The sequence below is a fragment of the Pseudophryne corroboree genome, chromosome 6, assembly GCF_028390025.1.
Source record: "Pseudophryne corroboree isolate aPseCor3 chromosome 6, aPseCor3.hap2, whole genome shotgun sequence".
NCBI lineage: Eukaryota > Metazoa > Chordata > Amphibia > Anura > Myobatrachidae > Pseudophryne > Pseudophryne corroboree.
In genome coordinates this window covers 356,925,617-356,947,339 of record NC_086449.1, presented here as the reverse complement: position 1 = coordinate 356,947,339, position 21,723 = coordinate 356,925,617, and the positions used below count along the sequence as shown (strand labels likewise).

Sequence of the window (21,723 nt, the reverse complement as noted above, 5' to 3'; positions counted from 1 at the left end):
CCCCCACCTAAAAAAAAAATCACAATTCAAAATAACAAAAACAAACAGACTACACCCAAATCTAACTCTCTCTGCACATGTTATATCTGCCCCACCTGCACTGCAAATGGCATTGCCCAGTAGAGGAAGATTTTGCTTTTGCAATCAACCTTGAATTAGGCCCTATATCATAACACTTCATCACTGCACTACAATCCCCTATACACTGCACTACATCACATTCCGGCCTATACACTGCACTACATCACTATACTTCATCCCCCACATGCTGAACTACATCACTACACTACATGTCCCTATACACTGCACTACATACCCTATATGCTACATGAGATCACTACATTACATCCCCATATATGCTACACCACATCATTGCACTACATGCCCCTATATACTGCAATACATTACTACACTACATACCTTATATGGTACACTACATCATTACACTACATCCCCCTATAAGCTACACCAAATCCCCCCATCTGGGAGGCAAAGCAGAGGTCGATACTGCTAACTGAAAAACACAGCACCAAAAGCTTATTTCTATAGCCAGGTCGGCACGCTAGTCGCAGCACTGCATGGCAAAGAAGAGAGTTTAAGACAGTAGCCCGCATAGGAGAGATCCCAGGTACTGGACCTCCCCCGCACAGCGGGCAGGCAGGTGGGTCAGAGACACTGCCCTGGGAGCTGTCTGCTGTTTCACTGGAGCAGCACAGCATTGCCAGTAAAAAAACAACAAAAAACCTACTCCTCTGTAACTCCTCGGCACCCACTCAAACCTTGCCCCCGGGGTGCATGCCCCCTTAACCCCCCCCCCCTAGTTACAGCCCTGTCTCACCTCTTTCTTTAGTTTTTCCTCTCTTTCCATCTTCTCTCTTTTCTGCCGCCTTGCTCTCTCTTCTTCTGCTTTCAGTCTGTTTTCTTCCTCTGCTGTCTTCGCCATATTCTCAAAACGAGACCGAAGATTCTGAGCTCCACTTGTCACTGAAACAGACACGATATGTAATAATGAGAGCAGGGCCCAGCATCAGAGTTGGATTTAGACCTTATGGGGCCATAAGCAAGATACCGATTTAGGGACCCCTCCCTTATCAATACATAGTACTGTATTTTCATTCCTGAATGCCCCTTACATTATTTGTTGTTTTTCCTCTTTACAGTATTTCTTTCCCTCCTCCCTGATTGCACCATGTGCCCTCACCTCTGATTTCCATTATTGCACCACTCAGTTAATGCATGTTAGATCAGTGCTCCCCTTACTGTCTGTAGTAGGTCCCCATATGCCATTATTACACCACTCAGTTACTGCACGTTAGATCAGTGCTCCCCTCACTGTCTGTAGTAGGTCCCCATATGCCATTATTACACCACTCAGTTACTGCATGTTAGATCAGTGCTCCCCTTACTGTCTGTAGTAGGTCCCCATATGCCATTATGACACCACTCAGTTACTGCATGTTAGATCAGTGCTCCCCTCACTGTCTGTAGTAGGTCCCCATATGCCATTATGACACCACTCAGTTACTGCATGTTAGATCAGTGCTCCCCTCACTGTCTGTAGTAGGTCCTCATATGCCATTATGACACCACTCAGTTACTGCATGTTAGATCAGTGCTCACCTCACTGTCAGTAGCAGGTCCCCGTACCCCATTATTACACCACTCAGTTACCGAATGTTAGATCAGTGCTCACCTCACTGTCAGTAGCAGGTCCCTGTACTCCATTATTACACCACTCAGTTACTGCATATTGGATCAGTGCTCCCCTCACTGAGGGCGAGATGTACTAAGCATTGAAAAGTGATACATTTCACGGTGATAAAGTACCAACCAACCAACCAACCAGCTCCTGTCATTTTTCAAACCTAGCTCGTAACATGTCAGTTAGGAGCTGATTGTTTTTTATCACTGTGAAATGTATAACTTTTCAAGGCTTAGTACATCTCCCCCTCGGCTTACTGCACTGCTGGCTCCTTCTCAGTTTACAGGAGCCAGGCGCTGCAGTACAATGCCACACTGCAGCATTCAGCATTCTGGTGTGACTCCCCCCCCCCCCCCCCCCCGTCCTCTCCCAGGGATGAAATTTAGGTGCTGCCTGCACCCCCCTCACTCCCCTTGTGATGCCGCTGCTCACACCTTTCTTGCAGCCAATCAGTACAAAATTACAAAATTAACACCCATAATTTACAACCAACACTGAACTGTGGTGTCAAACACGATACAGATTTCTGTTATCAATACAATAACCCACTAAATAACTTGTTGAATTTAGGAGCCAAGGAGTCACTTTGGTGAGCCATCAAAAGGGACACATTCACACCCCTTTTACAATGCACAAATAATTCGGTATCGAGCCGGTATATTGCCCGTCGACGCAGGTCACTGTGCGATGTGAAAGGGGTCACTGCCGAATTCCCGGGTCGCCTGACCCAGTAATTCAACCCGGGAATAAAGTAAGGTTAGTCCCGAGTTATTACCGGGTCAGGTGCAGTGTGAACGGGATGCTGTGTCGATGCAACCCGGGACCTGTTCACAGTATAGGTCGCAGACCCCACCTCCGATGGCAACCCGACCCGTCATATTGCCAGGTCGGGATGCCAGTGTGCAAGGGTCCAATACCGGGTCGCACCAGGGAAGGACCAGGCTCAGCAGGGACATATCCATCGGCCCCGAGTGTGCTCCCACATTCACAATCTCACCCATACTATGGTCTTATCAAAATAATGTTATCCCAATTTCCTTCTCCCACTGGTTACCTGCAATTGTTTATTCCCCCCATGTTGGTTTTTTTCTTCTTCTTCTCTTCCACCCCACTGTGTGCTTTTCCTGTAATGTTTACCTCCACTGATTGCACACCCTGCCATTGTGCCCTACATACAGGGTACATCATACTACTACATAAGCGTCAGTTTCCCCATATATGTACAGGGCCCTTGTATGGCTCACCTCCCACAGTGTAACCTTTGAAGTGCGCCCAACATGGCTGCCGCATCTGGTACGCTTGTGGATGGGATGAAAAATACATGGACCTGGTGGTTTTGTTGGAACCCTACTCTGAACTGTAGGACTCTGAAATCACCCCCAATTTTGTGTCATCTCTTCTAGGGGTAGACTATTCCACCCTGGGTAATCCTACGCTGTGCGCCCAAGATGGCTGCCACACCTGGTACCTTGTGAGGGTGGAATACACATCCCTTGGATCATGCATTATGCTTTCTGTGTGCTTAAGGTTTTCTTTTGTGTCTGTGTGGCTGATCTATTGCTGTATTACTCAAATCCTCTGTATTATGTGCATTGTTTTTGATGTCTGTAAAGCGTCTTGAGTCTTGTTGGAGAAAGAGCGCTATATAAATAAAATTATTATTATTATTGCGATCTGAGAGGGGTATAAGAAACAAAATTGAAAAAATTACAGATTTTCCACAAGAGAAACAACTTGTAGGCAAACAAACCTTATCAAGTCATACAGTATATTATATAATGAATTAATGACCACGATAATTAGATATATTTGAACACTCACTGGCTTCCAGAGGCTGTGTTTTCTCATATGCAGAACTGGGTGATTCAATCTCACCAAACCCTGCGGCAGACTGTGAGAAGAGAAGTGAGAGAAGGTCACATGGACAGAGAGATACAGCATTAATATCACCAGGTATCCCCCAGCTATTGAATAATGTAACGTTACTGCAACTACCACTGCTCTATTACTGATTTACAAATTCATATCTTACATATATCATTACTGTCACTGTCAGAGCCGGCCTTAGGCATAGGCAAACTAGGCAAATGCCTAGGGCATTTGGTATGCTTAGGGGCACCAGTAGCTTCTGCTGATTAAAATTATATGCAGCATGCCTATATTCTGTGTGTGACTGTGACTGTGGCTGTATCTGCATACGAAATGCTACATTGCAGTGTATTCCTGGAAATCACTGTAATGTAACATTTCGTATGCAGATACAGCCACAATCGCACACAGAATATAGGCATGCTGCATATTATTTTAATCAGCAGAAGCTGCTTGTGCATCCTAGCCACATAGTAATGCAAATAATATGATGCATTTTCATAAACAACAGGTACCCGACGTTAGCAGAGCTGACAGCTGACTTATGCCAGGCATCTCCTGCAGAACTAGCGGTGGTGCTAGGGGGCACCAGCCAATATCTTGCCTAGGGCATCATATTGGTTAGGGCCGGCTCTGGTCACTGTTGTGCAGTATATACAATAGCTCTGTGGTTTATACTTACATAGTGGTCACTATTCTATGCATGTATAGAAACCAAGGGGCTCATTTGCTGTAGCTATGGATGCAAACCTCTGGTTTGCAGGTAAGTGCTGGTGGTTAGATAACTGTTGTTGTGGGCAACAGCAGTGCATATACCACTACCTGTGCACAGTGGATAAACAGCATTGCTACTGCTCATGATATTTGCATCAATACACACATCTCTCTTTCTGTAACAACATTTACTGTATAGTTTGCTGTCACGCTCACCTTGTCCACGCGATCAGTCTGTACACCATAACGCCCGCCAAACCCTTTGGCATAATCTGCATTCATAAAATAATTTATGGAATCAGATATTTAAACTGATCATAATTTAATTAAATATTTAATCAGTGGGTCAAATGCATGGTAAATAATGTATTAACTGCACAAAATAAAGTACTATTTATTAGTGATGAGCGGATTCGATTTTACTCGGTTTTACTCGGTTCTCAAAACCAAATCTTATTGGCTCACTGATGTCACGTGTTTTGGATAGCCAATAAGATTCGGTTTTGAGAACCGAGTAAAACCGAATCCGCTCATCACTACTATTTATAATAAGTCTCAGATAATAAAAATAGGAAATACAGAGAGAAACATAAAAACACACTTGGCTAGTGTAGCGTATAAACACATATGTTAATCATATGTGATTTGAATGATATGTTAGTTTAATTCAACGTCGTTAATCATTACACAGCATATGACCCCATCATAGACTATTAAAAGGAAATCAGATAAAATGGCATTAGTATAATGATTATATGATAAAGCATGAAGAAACACCAGATTGACAGGTGACGCTCATCAGCTAATCCCTACATACTGTAGTACAGTAATTATGGTCTGGCCACATAAGCAACAGAAGATTCATTATAAAGCCCCAGTGATGTCAGAAGAGATCCGGCACTTGCTCTTTGGGGGTAATTCAGACCTGATTGCTGCTGTGCATTTTCGCCCAGCGGATGATCAGATCCAAACTGCGCATGCATATGCACCGCAATGCGCAGGCGCGTCGCACGGGTAGAAAGCGGATCACAGCTTAGCGATGGGTTTGTGCGACGGATCCATTCGCATGGGCGATCGCAAGGAGATTGACAGGAAGAAGGCGTTTGTGGGTGTCAACTGACCATTTTCAGGGAGTGTCTGGAAAAATGCAGGCTAGTCCATGCGTTTGCAGGGAGGGTTTCTGAGGTCAATTCTGGTCCCAGACAGGCTGATGTGATCGCAGCGGCTGACTAAGGGCCAGGCTATGCAGAGACTGCACAAAATCTGTTTGTACAACTCTGCTACACATGCGTTCGCACACTTGCACAGCTAAAATACCCTCCCCTATATGCGGCGACTATCTGATCGCAGTAGTGCAAAAATCACTTGCTAGCGATCAGGTCTGAATTAGGCCCTGTGTCCTGTCCAATTTGGCTACAGGTATGGACAAATTGGACAATGAACCTGTTGTTTGACTCTTGCGTGTGTCCATCTAAAAGTGCATTCAATTGCTGGGGTATATATTACTGATTCCTTCTAATGCTGTTGAATCTGTCCAGGTTAGGCTTCAATGTGTGTTGCTTAATGACTCATATATCATATTAAATTACAATGTTTAAGTATAATTATATTATAATGTGTGTGGCCAGCATTAAGTTTTTTTAAAATAATTAGATATGAAATGGTAATGACTCAGGGGGAAATATATCAAACCTTGGAGAGGGATAAAGTGAAGAAGCTGCCCATAGCAGCCAGCTTCCAGCTTTTAACTATCCTTTGTCAAAGTCGAAAATATGGGTGTAGTATGGTATGCCGGCGGCCGGGCTTCCGGCGACCAGCATACTAGCGCCGGGAGCCCGACCGCTGGAATACCGACAGCGTGGCGAGCGCAAATGAGCCCCTTGCGGGCTCGCTGCGCTCGCCACGCTGCGGGCACGGTGGCACGCTACGTGCGCCACGCTATTTATTCTCCCTTCAGGGGGGTCGTGGACCCCCACGAGGGAGAATATCTGTCGGTATGCCGGCTGTCGGGATTCCGGCGCCGGTATACTGTGCGCCGGGAGCCCGACAGTCGGCAACCTGAAGACCACCCGAAAATCTTATACCCACATGCATCACGTGCAAACACCACACAGAGTGGCCTCCGTGCGTGTGCTTGTTCTGCCGTGCGTGCGCATGCCCGCACGTTGCGTATATTGGCTCACGAAGTCCTGCGTATTAACGAGTGGTATGAGTAAATACGGTAGCATACGCATTCGCATGGAAAAGCCACAAAGACGTATCTGATATTTAATCCACATAGTGCATAATTTACAAATAGCCTACACACACCACACCAGCAAGTTACATTTGCTTCAGAGGCATAACAACAGAGGTATTCAACTTTACAGGATATGAGGGGACAGAATTAGGTTAGGATGTGGTGTTTGGTATCCAGTTGTACAGTATTTCAAGGGCAATATTCCGATGGCAGTTTGCAGAAAGTAGCACGCTCCTGCGCATATATATGCGCAGGAATATATTATTAATATCATACTGTATTTACTGTACTCCTGATATTCGGCGGGAACCCAGTAGAGGACACCTGCAAGTGCACCTGGACCAAGCATCACCCACCTATTCAAACCGACCTATGACCCCTCATGTACTGTAAATGACCAGCCCTTTGACCTATTAAAGAAGAGATTACAGTTTCCTTTGTTTCATGCTTTGGACTATTGTATAAAAACCAAGCCTCCTGGCCGGCATCAGTCTATTCTCTGAAGATCATCTTTCCAGATTGACTGAGGACCGGATCTGGGTGGCGCAGGCGAACAAACGTATGTATCCATTGATTGTAGCTTTTCTCTTGTATTGTTGTATTTCTCTGTGAACCCCCTTTTAAGTAAATATTTGTTGCTGCGTTGGGCCACAACATAACTAGAGATGAGCGGATTCGGTTTTACTCGGATTTACTCGGTTCTCAAAACGGCATCTTATTGGCTCACGGATGTCACGTGTTTTGGATAGCCAATCAGATGCTGTTTTGAGAACCGAGTAAATCCGAATCCGCTCATCTCTAAACATAACATATACAATTGGCGTCGCATTCCTTTCCTGTTAGGGGTTTAAAGTGTATTCGGCCGCACGTGTAGCTACTTTGTGCTTACAGCGTGACGGCGTGCTTACGCAACGTGTACGCATTTCATAGAGGTTTATCACACACACGCTTAGCGGTCGCAGCGGCCTGAACATTTATGTATTAAGGTATTGCTTTTTCCTGTAAGTTAAATGAACTTAACACCTTTATCTATCATGGTCTATAAAATAACAGCTAGATGCTGGCTGGTTGCTATGGGCAACTTCTCCTCTTTAGCTCTCCCCAAGGTTTGATACATCCCTCCCACCCCTCCTTAATGTGAAATTGTGGAAAAATGGAACATAGACGTTGACTCATTGAGCAAGAGGTTGTAAATGGACAAATAAAATATGGTTGGACAAGTTAAGCATTGCAAGGGTATTGCTAAAGCATTGATTGCTAACATGTACTTGAAAAAAATTAGATTAAGGGGTCTATGTGCTAAGCCTTAGAGAGAGATAAAGTGGATGGAGATAAAGTATCAGGAATGGCCTTTGTTAAGCAGTCAGAGCTGGCAACATAAAGATCAACAAGATTCTCCTGCATAAAGATTTAGCAGGAGCAAAACAGGTCCCTGGCTATGTTTAAACAGCAGTAGGAAATCAATAGATGGATACGTATTTTGATTAGAGGAGAGCGGGCTCGGAGAACCTAGCCCATTCAAACTTCCAGGATCCAAGGAAATCCAAGCCATGGCTCAGGTTTTCCCGCCAGGCTCTGATTGAGGACATTTTTTTATCATACCGGCGTCAGCTCTTGCAGGTTTTGGATTTAATATTAGTCCCTCCCGTGGTGATTTGGGCACCATTTCACACAGGACCGCCGGGTCACTGTTTGACGGGCAGCCATGAGAGTCAGGAGACTCAGGACAATGTTTGACGGGCACCCACATGTCCCTAGTTGTTATTACTGGAGAAAGTCAAGACACTGTTTGAAGGGCACTCACATATCCCTAGTTAATAGCACTGGCCAAGCTAGATGGCAGAATATAGATCTGACTTGATCTGAATACAATTTACTTATCATTAGAGTCTCTGAGTGCCGTTCTCATTGGAGGAATATATATAAATATATATATATTTTTAATAGTACATCTATTAGTACTTGCATTTTGGCTGTGTCACACTGGTGCTGCAACTAAACTGCAGTACCTTGGTGCACAGCCCAGAGGTCCTAATACATACAGGGACAGCATTAACCCATTATTGGTGCACACTTGTACGTGCCACCATTACTATAATATTTTTTTTTCACAACTTTTTTGTTAAATAAAGCTCAATAGGTGACGTGCCGCACTGCATTTATCAATATAAGCATGGTGAGTCCACAGTGTGAGTTATTTGTGAAAAATCTAAAAAGAATTGTTTTTATAATAATAATAATAATAATTTTATTTATATAGCGCTCTTTCTCCCATAGGACTCAAGGCGCTTAACAGATACATAGCATAATATAGTACAGAAAATAATGAAGTACATTTTCATAAAATACAGAAGCATGAAGATACTAAAAGGGACAATTATGGGAATGCTTGAGTAAACAGAAAAGTCTTGAGTCTACTTTTGAAGGATTCTATAGTTGGGGCCTCTCGCACTGTGCGGGGAAGTGAGTTCCATAGAGTCGGAGCCGCATGACTAAAAGCTCGACCCCCAGATGAATTACGGTAGATTCTAGGTACTGCTAAAAGTCCTTCATCTACAGATCGCAGTAATCGAGTGGGGCAGTATGGGGTCAGAAGCTGTTTCAGGTACCTTGGGCCTTGGTCATGTAATGCTTTGAAACTCAGTAAGCCAATCTTGAAGATGATTCGCCATCGTACAGGCAGCCAGTGAAGGGAGTAGAGGATGGGTGTTATGTGGCTAGAACGGGGCTGGTTGGTTAATAGCCTGGCAGCTGTGTTTTGCACCAGCTGTAAGCGCTGCAATTCTTTTGCTGGGAGACCAAGGTAGAGGGCATTACAGTAGTCTAAACGAGATGATACAAATGCATGTATGACTTTTGGCATATCATCTGAGGGAATTAAGTGCTTGATTCTGGCTATGTTCCTCAGGTGAAAGAATGAGGATTTGATTGTGGCTGATATCTGATGTTTAAGTGTCAAGCCACCATCCAGGACAACGCCAAGATTCCGCACACGATCACTGGTCTGTAATTCTGAATCCCCGAGTGTAAGTCCAGTTGGTTGGCTATGCTGCAGTCTTGTCCTTTGATGTTGCGGTCGTATCATAAGGACCTCTGTTTTATCCGGGTTCAGTCGCAGCCAGCTGGCGCTCATCCACTCCTGTAGTTCAGCTAGACAGCCATTAAGGGTTGCTATTGGGTTATCAGTGCCCGGAGCAAAGGACAAGTACAGTTGTGTATCATCTGCATAGCAGTGGTAGACCAGGCCATGGCGCCTGATTATTTCGCCCAATGGGAGCATGTATACTGCAAAAAGCATGGGGGATAGTATAGAACCTTGTGGGACACCACATGGCAATGACACTGGTGGTGATGAGTATAATCCAGATGATACTCTCTGTGACCTGCCTGTGAGAAATGATTTGAACCATTTTAGGACTGTGCCATCCAGACCACAGAAATGTATCAGTCGCTCAATCAGAAGCCCATGGTCCACGGTATCAAATGCTGCCGAGAGATCCAGAAGGATTAATATTGAACAGTCACCTCTGTCTTTTGCCATCAGAAGATCATTTAACACACACACACCAGGGCTGTTTCAGTGCTATGTCTTCTCCTGAATCCTGATTGAAATGGATCATAAATATCATGGGTTGTCAGGTGGGTTTCCAGTTGATTTGCAACGACTTTCTCAATAACCTTTCCTAGGAAAGGAAGGTTTGATACCGGTCTGTAGTTGGTCATGCAGTCGGGATCTAAATTAGGTTTTTTAAGAAGCGGTCTAACAATTGCTTCCTTTAGGGGTCCAGGAAAAATGCCTGTCTGCAAAGAGCATTGAACAATTTTTGTAAAGACAGGACCAATTATATCCATACAACCTATTAGAATTTAATTTTTATGTACAATGTGTATGTTTAATAAAGCTCAATAGGTGCGGAGCTGCACTGCGTTCATAAATAAGCACTGTGAGTCCGCAGTGTGAGTTTTTAATTGGGAAAAAGAAAAAAGCTATCATATTTTTTGTAGTACTCGTGCATTCAATAAAGCTCAGTAGTTGCTGTGCTACTGCAATAATAAATATAAGCAGTCGATGTGGATCACAATCAGTCGATAGAAGAGCAGGAGCAGCAAGAACTGAGTACTAGTGCTGTGGCTGCTGCCAGTCATTATAGCGCTACAACATTTACCAAAGGTGGTCCAGTGGGCTGGAAAGTTTGATATCAAAATCTTTCACAATGTTGAAAAGGTGTAGAGGTGTCATATTAAAAACCGACAAATCACTGACCAAAAAACAAAACAAACAAAAAAAAACACTAAGGCTGAAGAACAAACTGCACATCCCTAAGGAGAGTCTAGTGGTCAAATTAGTTCTGTGTGAGTCTGACATTTCTCACACTCTACCCCAGAGAAGCCTCCCTCAAAATTAGAATCATTTGTAACTAACACTCTCATCATCAACCTTCTCATTAGTGATCATAGATAGTCCTTCAAAAAAAATTGTCTTGTGGGGGCCCAAACAAACCAAGCACTTCAGCCACAAAAGTGGAAGTCCCTGTCACTGAAGTGCTTTATTTGTTTAACTGTGCATGTTCTTTTTAATATCCAACATAAGGGTGGGTAGAAGGACATCTTGCACCACTTTTCTTGTCTGAAACTGCTGTGTGGCAATGTTTCATAGATGTGCTCTACAGTAAACTGCTTTATGTTTGTGCCACTGCACTGTCGCAGGGAAACCAGCCATGTCGATACAGCTTTTGGCCATTATTGGTGAAAACAAAATTATAAGTTGTGAGGTAGTCAAAATTGACTGGAAATTAATGTTATTGAGGATAATAATACTGTAGGAATAAAAGCAGTCCCAAATTGCATGATTTTAGCTGTTTTAAGCATTGTATACACGTGAGGGCGGTTTTAGCAAAACCAAAACCAAACCCTGACGACAAATTAGAATCAAAACCAAAACACGGGGGTCGGCACATCTCTAGAAACAGAAAAACACATGGAAATAGTTTTTAAGGCAATACATAGTTATCAGGCCATGCTATTAAATGATGATGATGATGAAATAATAATAATAAACAATTAAATATTAATCTACCTGTGCAAAAGTTGAGCTTTAGGGGTATATCCAATTACCCGTGGTTAATGACCACTGGTAATTGTATTGTCGGGGACTATCCTATTAGCCCCTATGCAGCAGGGTCCTCCCACCGTTGCCGGCACTTATCACGGGTTATGCTTAATCCGTAATAAGCATAATCTGCAATAACCGATCCCATGTGTGTGGGATAACCGATCCCATGTGTGTGGGATAACCGATCCCATGTGTGTGGGATAACCGATCCCATGTGTTTTCGCGCAATCCTGTAATAAGATACCTTTATAATGACCACTGGTATACTATGTTTCTGTGACTATGAAGTGTAATGCAGTGTACTGATCTATAGTTGAGTAGGGAGATACGCTACCTGTCTGTGACTGGTGTTTCTGTATTTCCTCCTTATGGCTCCAGCTGTGAGCAGCTTTATCTTGTCGATCTTTCTGTACCCCAAATTTGCCTCCAAATCCTTGTGAATAATCTAAAGAGCCAGAAATGAGAAAGTGAAATGAAATGATAATTGTTAGTTATATAATTAAATAATAAAGTATAGGTATTCCTGTCTACCAGTTGTACAGGCTGTGGCATGACTGTTTGACAGTCATAAGTTGACTTTATAATGTTGATAGGACTCAACTGATGACATGCAGCATGTCAGCATGCTCAGTATGGCGACATTGACCATACCGACATTCATGTCTACCTGGTGGTCTAGTGGTCTCTTACGATCTCCCAGGCAGTAGTGGCAGGTCCGGCATCTTCTTCATGGTCCTTGCAGTCACGTGAAGACCGTTCTGGCTAAGGCATTAGAGAATCTGCTTTCTGGTAAGTATTTCTCCCCCTATCCCTACACCTAATTGACCTTATGAAAGTCAACATGGTTACTGGTAACCATTCTACCGGATACCAATGTACAAACCTCTATCTAATATATAATGTTGCCATTGTCATTCTAGTGAATAATCAGTATAGAGCTGATGGGAGGCTCTGTACCCTCTCCTCATAGCTATCACTGGCCCCAAGACAGAACATATCCTACCCCTCAACCCCACCTGCCCTACTAGAGGTAAAAATAATCACTCCCCCCCCCCCCCCCCCTTTCCCCAATCGCACCTCCTGCTGAGGCTTCAGTGTATGTGAGCTTCTTAGGGACAGAGTAACCCTGGCACCTGGAGGTAGGAGAAGGCAGCTCCCCTGAGCATAGCAGATACAAGAGAGGAGACAGAGGATAGAGAAGCAAAATAGTGTGGCAACGGGGGAATAGAAGAGACAATATGTGGAGAGGGAGATGGGGAGAGAGAGAATAGGTGTAGAGGGTGAGAGAGGGAGACAAAAAGGGAGACGGAAAAAGAGACAGGTGAAGATGGGGAGAGAGAGAATAGGAGAACAAGAGAGAGAAGCAGACACAGAGAATAGGGGGATATGAATAGAGAGACAGAGAGAATAGAGAATACAGGGAGAGAGGAGGACAGAGAAGGAGAGATATTAGGGGGATACAGAGAGAGAATGGAAGGTAGAATAAAAAGAAAACCATGCACAATAGCATAAACCCAGTGAAGGATTGGTATATTGTTGTCCTATAATGATTAAGACTTCTTGTACTCAGTCTGAATAATATAACTTACCCTGCTGGGATGAGTGTTGCTGTACTTGAGCCTTATATTCAAATCCTACTGCAGACTGAAAGACACAAATGGAGACATACAGTACTTTTAGAGGTTAATTCCTGATAAGTTACAGGAAATAGCAGTGACATACTTTTTAATTCATACTTTTTATTAAACCAACAATCTCACATATAGGGTCTGATTATGAATCACACACAAAGGCTTTTTCATTTTTCCACATGCACCAACTGTTCTGCCAAGAGCTTTTGCTACCCCAGACACTGTGCTACCATCTTGGCAAACAAATCCTAACCCTTATGTCACGTGTAAACACATCCACAAAGCTTTAACATATAGTATGTATACTGTATAACCCTTTCATTAGTATTAGCTGGGTACATGGATAACTGACACATTCCAGCTAACAAAATTAAAAGGATATTAAAATAAAAACCATTTCCCTGCTACCAATGGAACAAGCATCAAACACATTTTACCTCTCTTTTGTGTTTTGTTTGGTAAAATACGCTATGCAACAGATGTTATAAGTCATGTCTCATCAATACTACAAATATACCTTACTGGCATGTTTGCGACTTTTAGTTAAATATCAGGTTTACAGTATTACACTGGAGGTAAAGAACCATATAAAACTACATCCTGGGCTCTATTTACTAAGCTTCAGTGTTGCCTGGGCTTTGAAAATGCTATACACTCCTGGCAGTTTTGACCTCCAAACCAGTGGATTTACGATTACTGTTTGGTCAAAACCACTAAAAAAACCTCCACAGGTCTGCTGTAAAACTGCTGAACACATTCACCGCACAAAAGAGATGGTTGTGACAAGCAAAATAGCACAAACAGTATGATGTTTGACCTATCCATACAATCAGAAGGTGTGGAATCAAAATAAAGTTGTAATTATGCATTAAATATTCATTATTCATTTTGTATTGAATAAGGCAAATAATATAAAAAATTCTCTTATGTTTCAATATTATTTTTGTATTATTTTAGAGTACAAAAGTAATGTTTAATTTTATTAGGAGAGCAGTATTAATTCATTGTTAATTGGTGTACAAATGTTTTTATAACAGAGGCAACATTTATTACGTTATGGAAGAAGTTCTCAAACGCGCTAATTAAGTCACCTGTGGCCAAGCATGGATAAACTTAAAACCTGGACCGTTGGGGTGCCTTGAAGGCCGCATCTGAGAACCTCTGTGTTATGGCAAATGATGGCCACATCATAAAATAAATGTTGCTCTGTTTCTAAAAATTTTGTACACAGTAATTAAGGATTCATTATTATTGCTCCTTCAAAATGGTAGTTCTTTGGCGTTTTTGTCTTTATATCACCAGGAAACCACCAAAAACTGGCTGACATGCAAAGACATCACAAAATTTTTCCACATGTCCTAAAAATGGAAATGAGTGTGCCCATTAGCCCAAATTTCCAATCAGAGGCCCTGATCTTAAAGATTGATCTCCAGGATGTTACTCCTGTGTGTAAGCTAATACTTGTTGTAAGAGAGAATATAAAATACAGTCATATCAAATTATAACCATGTTTGTAGAGATGAGCAACATTTTCCAAATTGTTTCTCAAAACATCTGCCTCTTTCACATTTGGATGCAAAATTTAGTGCACTTAGCTTTCCAGTCCTACTCTAACCAGGCCACATAGCAGGATGAATAAACACTAATATCCCACTTCTAGTAATACAGTAGATTACAAATGATGCAAAATGAAAACTAATAAATACATTGAGGAACTGCAAAGCAAAAGCAGAACATAAATAAATAAATGATTATATGGGACTTTCAGACTGCTGGGAAATAGTTCTATGCTGACACTTGGCTTGGGTGAATTTTCGCAGCAATTTCACTCATCTCTATTTGTTAGTCATCTGCTGTGAGTATAGTGTATACATATATTTACCTGTACTGACTTACATGTACCAAACAGAAGAGTGCCTGTAGAAATTGATTTTCAATTTCTACTATGTTATGTATATATAGATGTAAAGATGATATGCGAAATGTATGGATAACTTACCAAACTGACACAGTCACTTTATGACGTTACAATGTGCTGTATAACATTTACACTGCATATCTCTTATGTGACATTTACTTTACTTATCTTTTACCTGCTCAATACCTGTTTCTTCTTATTCACTAATAATTCTATAACCCACAGCTGTCCTCTGTCTATCACTGACTAATAACATCACTCATCCGCCCTAACTGTCAATAATTCAGTATTGTGCGTCACCTTGTCCACGCGGTCTGTCTGAACGCCGTAACGTCCGCCAAAACCTTTGGAATAGTCTGTGTTGAGAAAGAAAGAATAACAGATTTAAAGTCATTCTTATCACAAACTTATACTGTCTCTTTCTGGATCGATTTGTCTTTTTTTCAAATGCACATTGAAAAGTAACCTGCCACAACTGTATAGTGTAAGGGCAGACATACAGGCCAGAAATAGATGACTATTACCAATGATGTATTAATGCAGAGCTAATTAGGTGAGCTTGGCTATCTCGTCCTCGCACAGAAATGGCGACACCCTGGCTGTAGTCATGTTTGCAGGTCAACTTCAATACAGACATTAGAAGAAGTAGCATTCATATTCATATGCAAGTATACACTACTATTCATATGTAAGTATACAGTGATCAGGTGCTCAGGGCCAGAATTAAATTAGTCACAGGAATAGCATTGGAATAAGAGGCTGTATAAATGTTAGAGGAAGTGCAGTCCATGAAGCGCCTCCATTGTTTATGCAAGTGATAAATGACAGCTGAGGCTTTATTGTAATGTACATACAAGTAAGGCAGTTGGCAAGGTGTGTTAGCTATCAGGGACAAGCTCCGAAGCTTAGTACATTTGCCAATTTCGCAGTTCCCATAGAAACCTATGGAGACTACACTTACATTTTTGGGATACTTAATAGATGCAGAAAACCTTGGCTGATTTTCTGGAAAAATACTTTAATAAATATAAGTATGTTAACAAAGTAATCACTATGTGATTATTTTCTAATACTTAATAAAGTAACCACTGCCAAAATCAGTAACACTATCTGTGTTTTGACATCAGTTCTAAATTACAATAGGTTACTTCTGTATCTGGCAGCATCAGTACCATAAAGATTAGCATCACTCTGGAGGGAAAAGCTGCTAGATTATCGCTCTATTAACAAACGCATATGAATTACAGCTTCTGTGGTCGGGCGAAAAATCTGCATTTTACCTGGTTTTAAAAATCTGCATTTTACCTGGTTTTAATCAGCCACAGTACCTGTGTAATTCATATGGATCCCTTGTTAAATGGATCATTTGGCAACAATGCCTAAAAATATAATTTGGGCCCCCCTCCTCCACTCCAACCCAAGTTTACAATATGCCACACAGCAGTGGGTGACTGGGAGAGGCAGAGGGTGACAGCATAAGGCAGGGGGAGGCAGATGTTGACATAGAGAGGCAGAGGATAACAATGGAAGGCAAGGGGAGGCAGAGAGTAACAGCGGAAGGCAGTGGTTGACAGGAAGAGACAGTGGGTGGCAGGGGTGCAAGCACAATGGGGGTCATTCCGAGTTGATCGCTCGCTTGCTAGTTTTAGCAGCCGTGCAAACGCTATGCCGCCGCCCACTGGGGAGTGTATTTTAGCTTAGCAGAAGAGCGAATGCATGTGCAGCCGAGCTCTGCAAAAACAGTTTGTGCAGTTTCAGAGTAGCTCTGAACCTACTCAGTGCTTGAGTTCCCTTCAGCCTATTTGTGTCCGGATTTGACGTCATACACCCGCCCAGCGAACGCCCAGCCATGCCTGCGTTTTTTCAGACACGCCTGCATTTTTGCAAACACTCCCTGAAAACGGTCAGTTGACAACCTGTAACGCCCCTTTCCTGTCAATCTTCTTGCGGCCGCCAGTGCGAAGGAAAACTTTGCTAGAACCTGATCACAACCACAAAGAGCTTTGTACCCATACGTTGCGCGTGCGCATTGCGGGGCATATGCATGCGCAGAAATGCCTTTTTTTCACATGATCGCTGCGCTGCAAAAATTGGCAGCGAGCGATCAACTCAGAATGACCCCCCCTGTCCTGTGTGGTTTGGAGTACAAGGGATATGTACCCTGTTGGGGACAGGAACACAGCGGCCTCTGCTCTGTCTTCCCCCTTCCCCATTTGTGCTTTCCCCAGTTTGGCACTCGGTCAGGCAGACTCTGACAGTGCCCGTTACACTGCTTGAGAGCTGCTTTTAAATCACAGCAGTGAATAAGAAAAAATGTACAGCTGTCTGATAATTAGAGGCAGTAAGTGGCTGTGATCATCAGCACTGATAGGTGGCAGGACTTCTCTATCAGTCCGGCACACACAAGGTCAGCCCTGCTCCCCTAAGGTAAGGTGCAGGTTCCTCAGGCAGTGGGCCCACCCTGCTCTCTGCACTGGGCTATTTATCTGACATTGCTCAAAATGGTCTACAGAAGGGCCAGGGGATAACTTGCTCATCTAGGTAGCAGTGGGGCCCTTAGTCCTCAGGTGCCCGATGCAATGCACCTGCTGCAGAAATGGCAGTTCTGCCACTTCCTAAGAGCATTCACACCTGGATAGCATACCTCCCAACTGTCCCAATTTTCGCGGGACAGTCCCATTTTTGGGGACTGTCCTGCTGTCCCACCCGCGGGCTGCAGTGTACCGCGGTGGGGGGGGGGGGAGAGGGGCAGTTGGGAGGCTCTGTCTCTCGCTGCCCTGCTTAGCATAGCAGCTGAGAATAGACGCTGTGCGCATGCGCACAGTGTCTATTCACGAGTGACAGAGCGAGAAGGGGGCATGCCAGCAGCTCACAGAGCGCTGGGCATGCCACCTTCAGTGACGGACATGGGAGGCGTGGCCTAAATAGCGGCATCACCATGAAGCCACGCCCACTTTCCGGGAGCGCACGCGGCTTCGACGCGCGTGTGTCCCTCTTGCACATTAAAGAAAGTTGGGAGGTATGGGATAGTGATAACCAAAATTGTATGAACAGTACATACCACACCCTGCAACTGGCTGAGCTTGTCTTATGCATTTTATCAGAGCCACAGTCCATGCACACAGAATATCGCATTATATGGCAATGCCATGTAGCAGTCACAGCTGTTAGTTGCAATCAGGAGCTGGCAGAAGTTGCCCTGTTACTGGCTGAACCAATAGGGAGTGTGCCTTCAGTAAATACAAGTGAGCAAGTGGGTGGGTGATGCTTGGAATATTGTATGGCATAATTCAGCTGCATACTTCACTAGATTATTGATCCAGGGCTAAATGTTATAAGTGGCTATGTGAGAAAACAAAATGACAGCAGAAGAAGCTGAAGAGAGAGACATTTTAATTAACAAGAAAAAAAGATAATAGCATATAGATGGACAAGTGACAGTAAGATAAAATAAGAAAGATCGAACACTCAGTTTCTTTCTTTGTCTACCTTGTACTATCTCAACATATTCTTTTGCTCATGGGTTACTCCATACTTGCATACCGATAGTCGGGATCCCGGCTGTCACAATACTGACGCTGGGATCCCCACAGGACCACCAAACCAAGTGTAGCTCACCACCGAGAACACAGCGGGGTGAGCGTAGCAAGCCCACAAGGGACTTCTTTGAGCTCGCCATCCTGTCGGCATTCCACCACTCAGGATGCCAATGTCGGATCTTGACGTTCGCCAGTCCGGGCGGCAGGATCTCATACCAATCCCATTTCTATCATAGCCAGCATTACCTTTTCAGCAATTTGTGCTACAATAGCTCTTCTGTGGTATCGGATCACACAGGCTAGCCTTTGTTTCCCACATGTATCAATGAGCCTTAAGTGCCGATGACACTGTCGCCGGCTCATCAGTTGTCCTTTCTTGGACCATTTGTGCTAGGTACTAACCACTGCATAACAGTATCACCCTACAAGACCTGCTGTTTTGGAGATGCTCTAGTCAGTTGTCTAGTCATCACAATTTGGCCCCTGTCAAAGTTGGGTGTGGTATAATAGATAGATAGTGTCTAGTTAGATAGTCAAAAGATAGACACCACGTGTTAGACAGTCAAAAGGTCGACAGGGTCAAAAGGTCAACAGGGTCAAAAGCTAGACATGAAAAAAGTAGACAGTTCAAAAGGTCGACATGAAAATGGTGATATAAAAAAAGGTAGACACCATTTTCTTCCATTTTTGTGGTTTGTGTGGATAGTTTTGTCATCTGGGACCCCCAATTGTACAAAGGCATCCCCTCGCAGGGCTCGCTTCGCTCGCCATGTTTCGTGATAGGTGGCTCGCTGCGCTCGCCACAAGGTTTATAACCAACTCTATGCTGACATGGAAAGAGAAGGTATGAAAAAAGTCCAAAAACATGTACAATTTTTTTTAAAAAACCCCCTCTGTCTACCTTTTTTATGTTGACCATTTTATGTTGACCTTTTGACCCTGTTGACCTTTTGTACTGTTTACCTTTTTTCATGTCGACCTTTTGACCCCATCGACCTTTTGACCTTGTTGAAATAATGTCTGTCTAACATATGGTGTCTATCTATTGACTGTCTATCTATCATCCGGATACCGTCAAAGTCACTCAGATCCACACACTTGCCCATTTTTCTACTTCCAACACATCAACTTCAAGAACTGAGTGTCCACTAGCTGCCTAATATACTGTTTGCCACCCCATTGACAGGTGCCATAGTAACAATAATCAGTGTTATCCACTACATTTGTCAGTGGCTAGAATGGCTGATGAATATATATTCTCTGAATTGTGAGGACTTCTGAAATCTCTAGGTACAACAGCAACATCTTTAACCACTTAACTGATGTTTTTCTCTCCCAACAGCTTAGAAATGTTTTTTTTTTTATGAGTGAATTAAGTGAAGAACATGGATTTAACCTTATCCAAAATGATTTCAGTAAAAAAAAAAGTGAAATTTTGTAAAAAAAAAATCTGTTTTTCCCCTCAGACATCGGAACATCGGTCAGCACCATCGGGAAAACATTGGAAACATTGTGACCATCGCAACTTTCAACAGGGTGGGCTTGGGGGTGTGTGTGTATCATTTACACTTCCCTAGCGTCTGTTATTGACTGCAGCCGCCGGGTGGGGGTCCTGCTGTGCTGACTGATTAGCAGTGATTGTCAGCATGGCAAACACCAGGGGAGGGTGCAGGGAGCCTCTGAGAGCGAAGGTAAGTTTATCTTCCCTGTAGCGGCACACACTGTCTATCTGAAAGTCGCATCCTGTGCCACCAGGTCAGATAAAGCATTTGCTGCTGTGGTCTCATCTGATGCGCTCAGCCAGGCAAGAGGTTAAGATCCCTCTCCAAACCATTTCATAGCTCTGTTCCATATGCATGAAGCAATACTTGATGACACAACAGATAAATGACTGCTTGTTTCTCAGGGAATCAAGTTATCTATGCATATAAACTAGAGATGAGCGGGTTCGGTTCCTCGGAATCCGAACCCCCCCGAACTTCACCCATTTTACACGGTTCTAAGGCAGCCTTGGATCTTCCCGCCTTGCTCGGTTAACCAGAACGCGCCCGAACGTCATCATCCCGCTGTCGGATTCTCGCGAGATTCGTATTCTATATAAGGAGCCGCGCGTCACCGCCATTTTCACTCGTGCTTTGGAGATTGAACGGAGTGGATGTGGTAGCGTTCTCTCCCTGAAAAGCTCCGTGATCTGTGCTCAGTGTGCTGAAAATATCTATGCTCAGTGTGCTGCAAATAATCTGTGCTCAGTGTGCTAAAAATATCTACGTTCTCTGCCTGAAAACGCTCCATATCTGTGCTCAGTGTGCTGCAAATATCTGATCAGTGTGCTGCATTGTGGGGACTGGGGACCACCAGTATATAATATATACTTTTCTATAGCTTCTATACTGCTTGTCAGGACACACATGGTCACAGTTACACCGCTCTGTACGGATATATACAATAATATATATACTTTTCTATAGCCTCTATACTGCTTGTCAGGACACATGTGTCACAGTCACACCGCTCTGTACTGATATACAGTAATATTATATATACTTTTCTATAGCTTCTATACTGCTTGTCAGGACACACATGTCACAGTTACACCGCTCTGTACTACTACTCATATACAGTAATATATATACTTTTCTAAAGCTTCTATACTGCTTGTCAGGACACGTGTGTCACAGTTACACCGCTCTGTACTACTACTGATATACAGTAATATATATACTTTTTTATAGCTTCTATACTGCTTGTCAGGACACATGTGTCACAGTTACACTGCTCTGTACTACTACTGATATACAGTAATATATATACTTTTCTATAGCTTCTATACTGCTTGTCAGGACACACATGTCACAGTTACACCGCTCTGTACTACTACTCATATACAGTAATATATATACTTTTCTAAAGCTTCTATACTGCTTGTCAGGACACACATGTCACAGTTACACCGCTCTGTACTACTACTGATATACAGTAATATATATACTTTTCTATA

The 21,723-nt window shown here is 43.2% G+C and overlaps 1 protein-coding gene across 1 annotated transcript in view; it reads right to left on the bottom strand.

Annotated features, from left to right (window-relative positions):
• Window positions 1-21,723, bottom strand: part of LOC134932309 (src substrate cortactin-like) — a 141,018-nt gene that overhangs the window by 64,618 nt on the left and 54,677 nt on the right. Inside the window, exons 7-12 of the mRNA XM_063926623.1 lie at window positions 15,487-15,542; window positions 13,227-13,281; window positions 11,972-12,082; window positions 4,502-4,557; window positions 3,524-3,593; window positions 839-984 (exon numbers count right to left, since the gene is read on the bottom strand). Of these exons, the coding sequence (XP_063782693.1) occupies window positions 839-984; window positions 3,524-3,593; window positions 4,502-4,557; window positions 11,972-12,082; window positions 13,227-13,281; window positions 15,487-15,542 (494 nt within the window). The remainder of the gene's footprint in view (window positions 1-838; window positions 985-3,523; window positions 3,594-4,501; window positions 4,558-11,971; window positions 12,083-13,226; window positions 13,282-15,486; window positions 15,543-21,723) is intronic.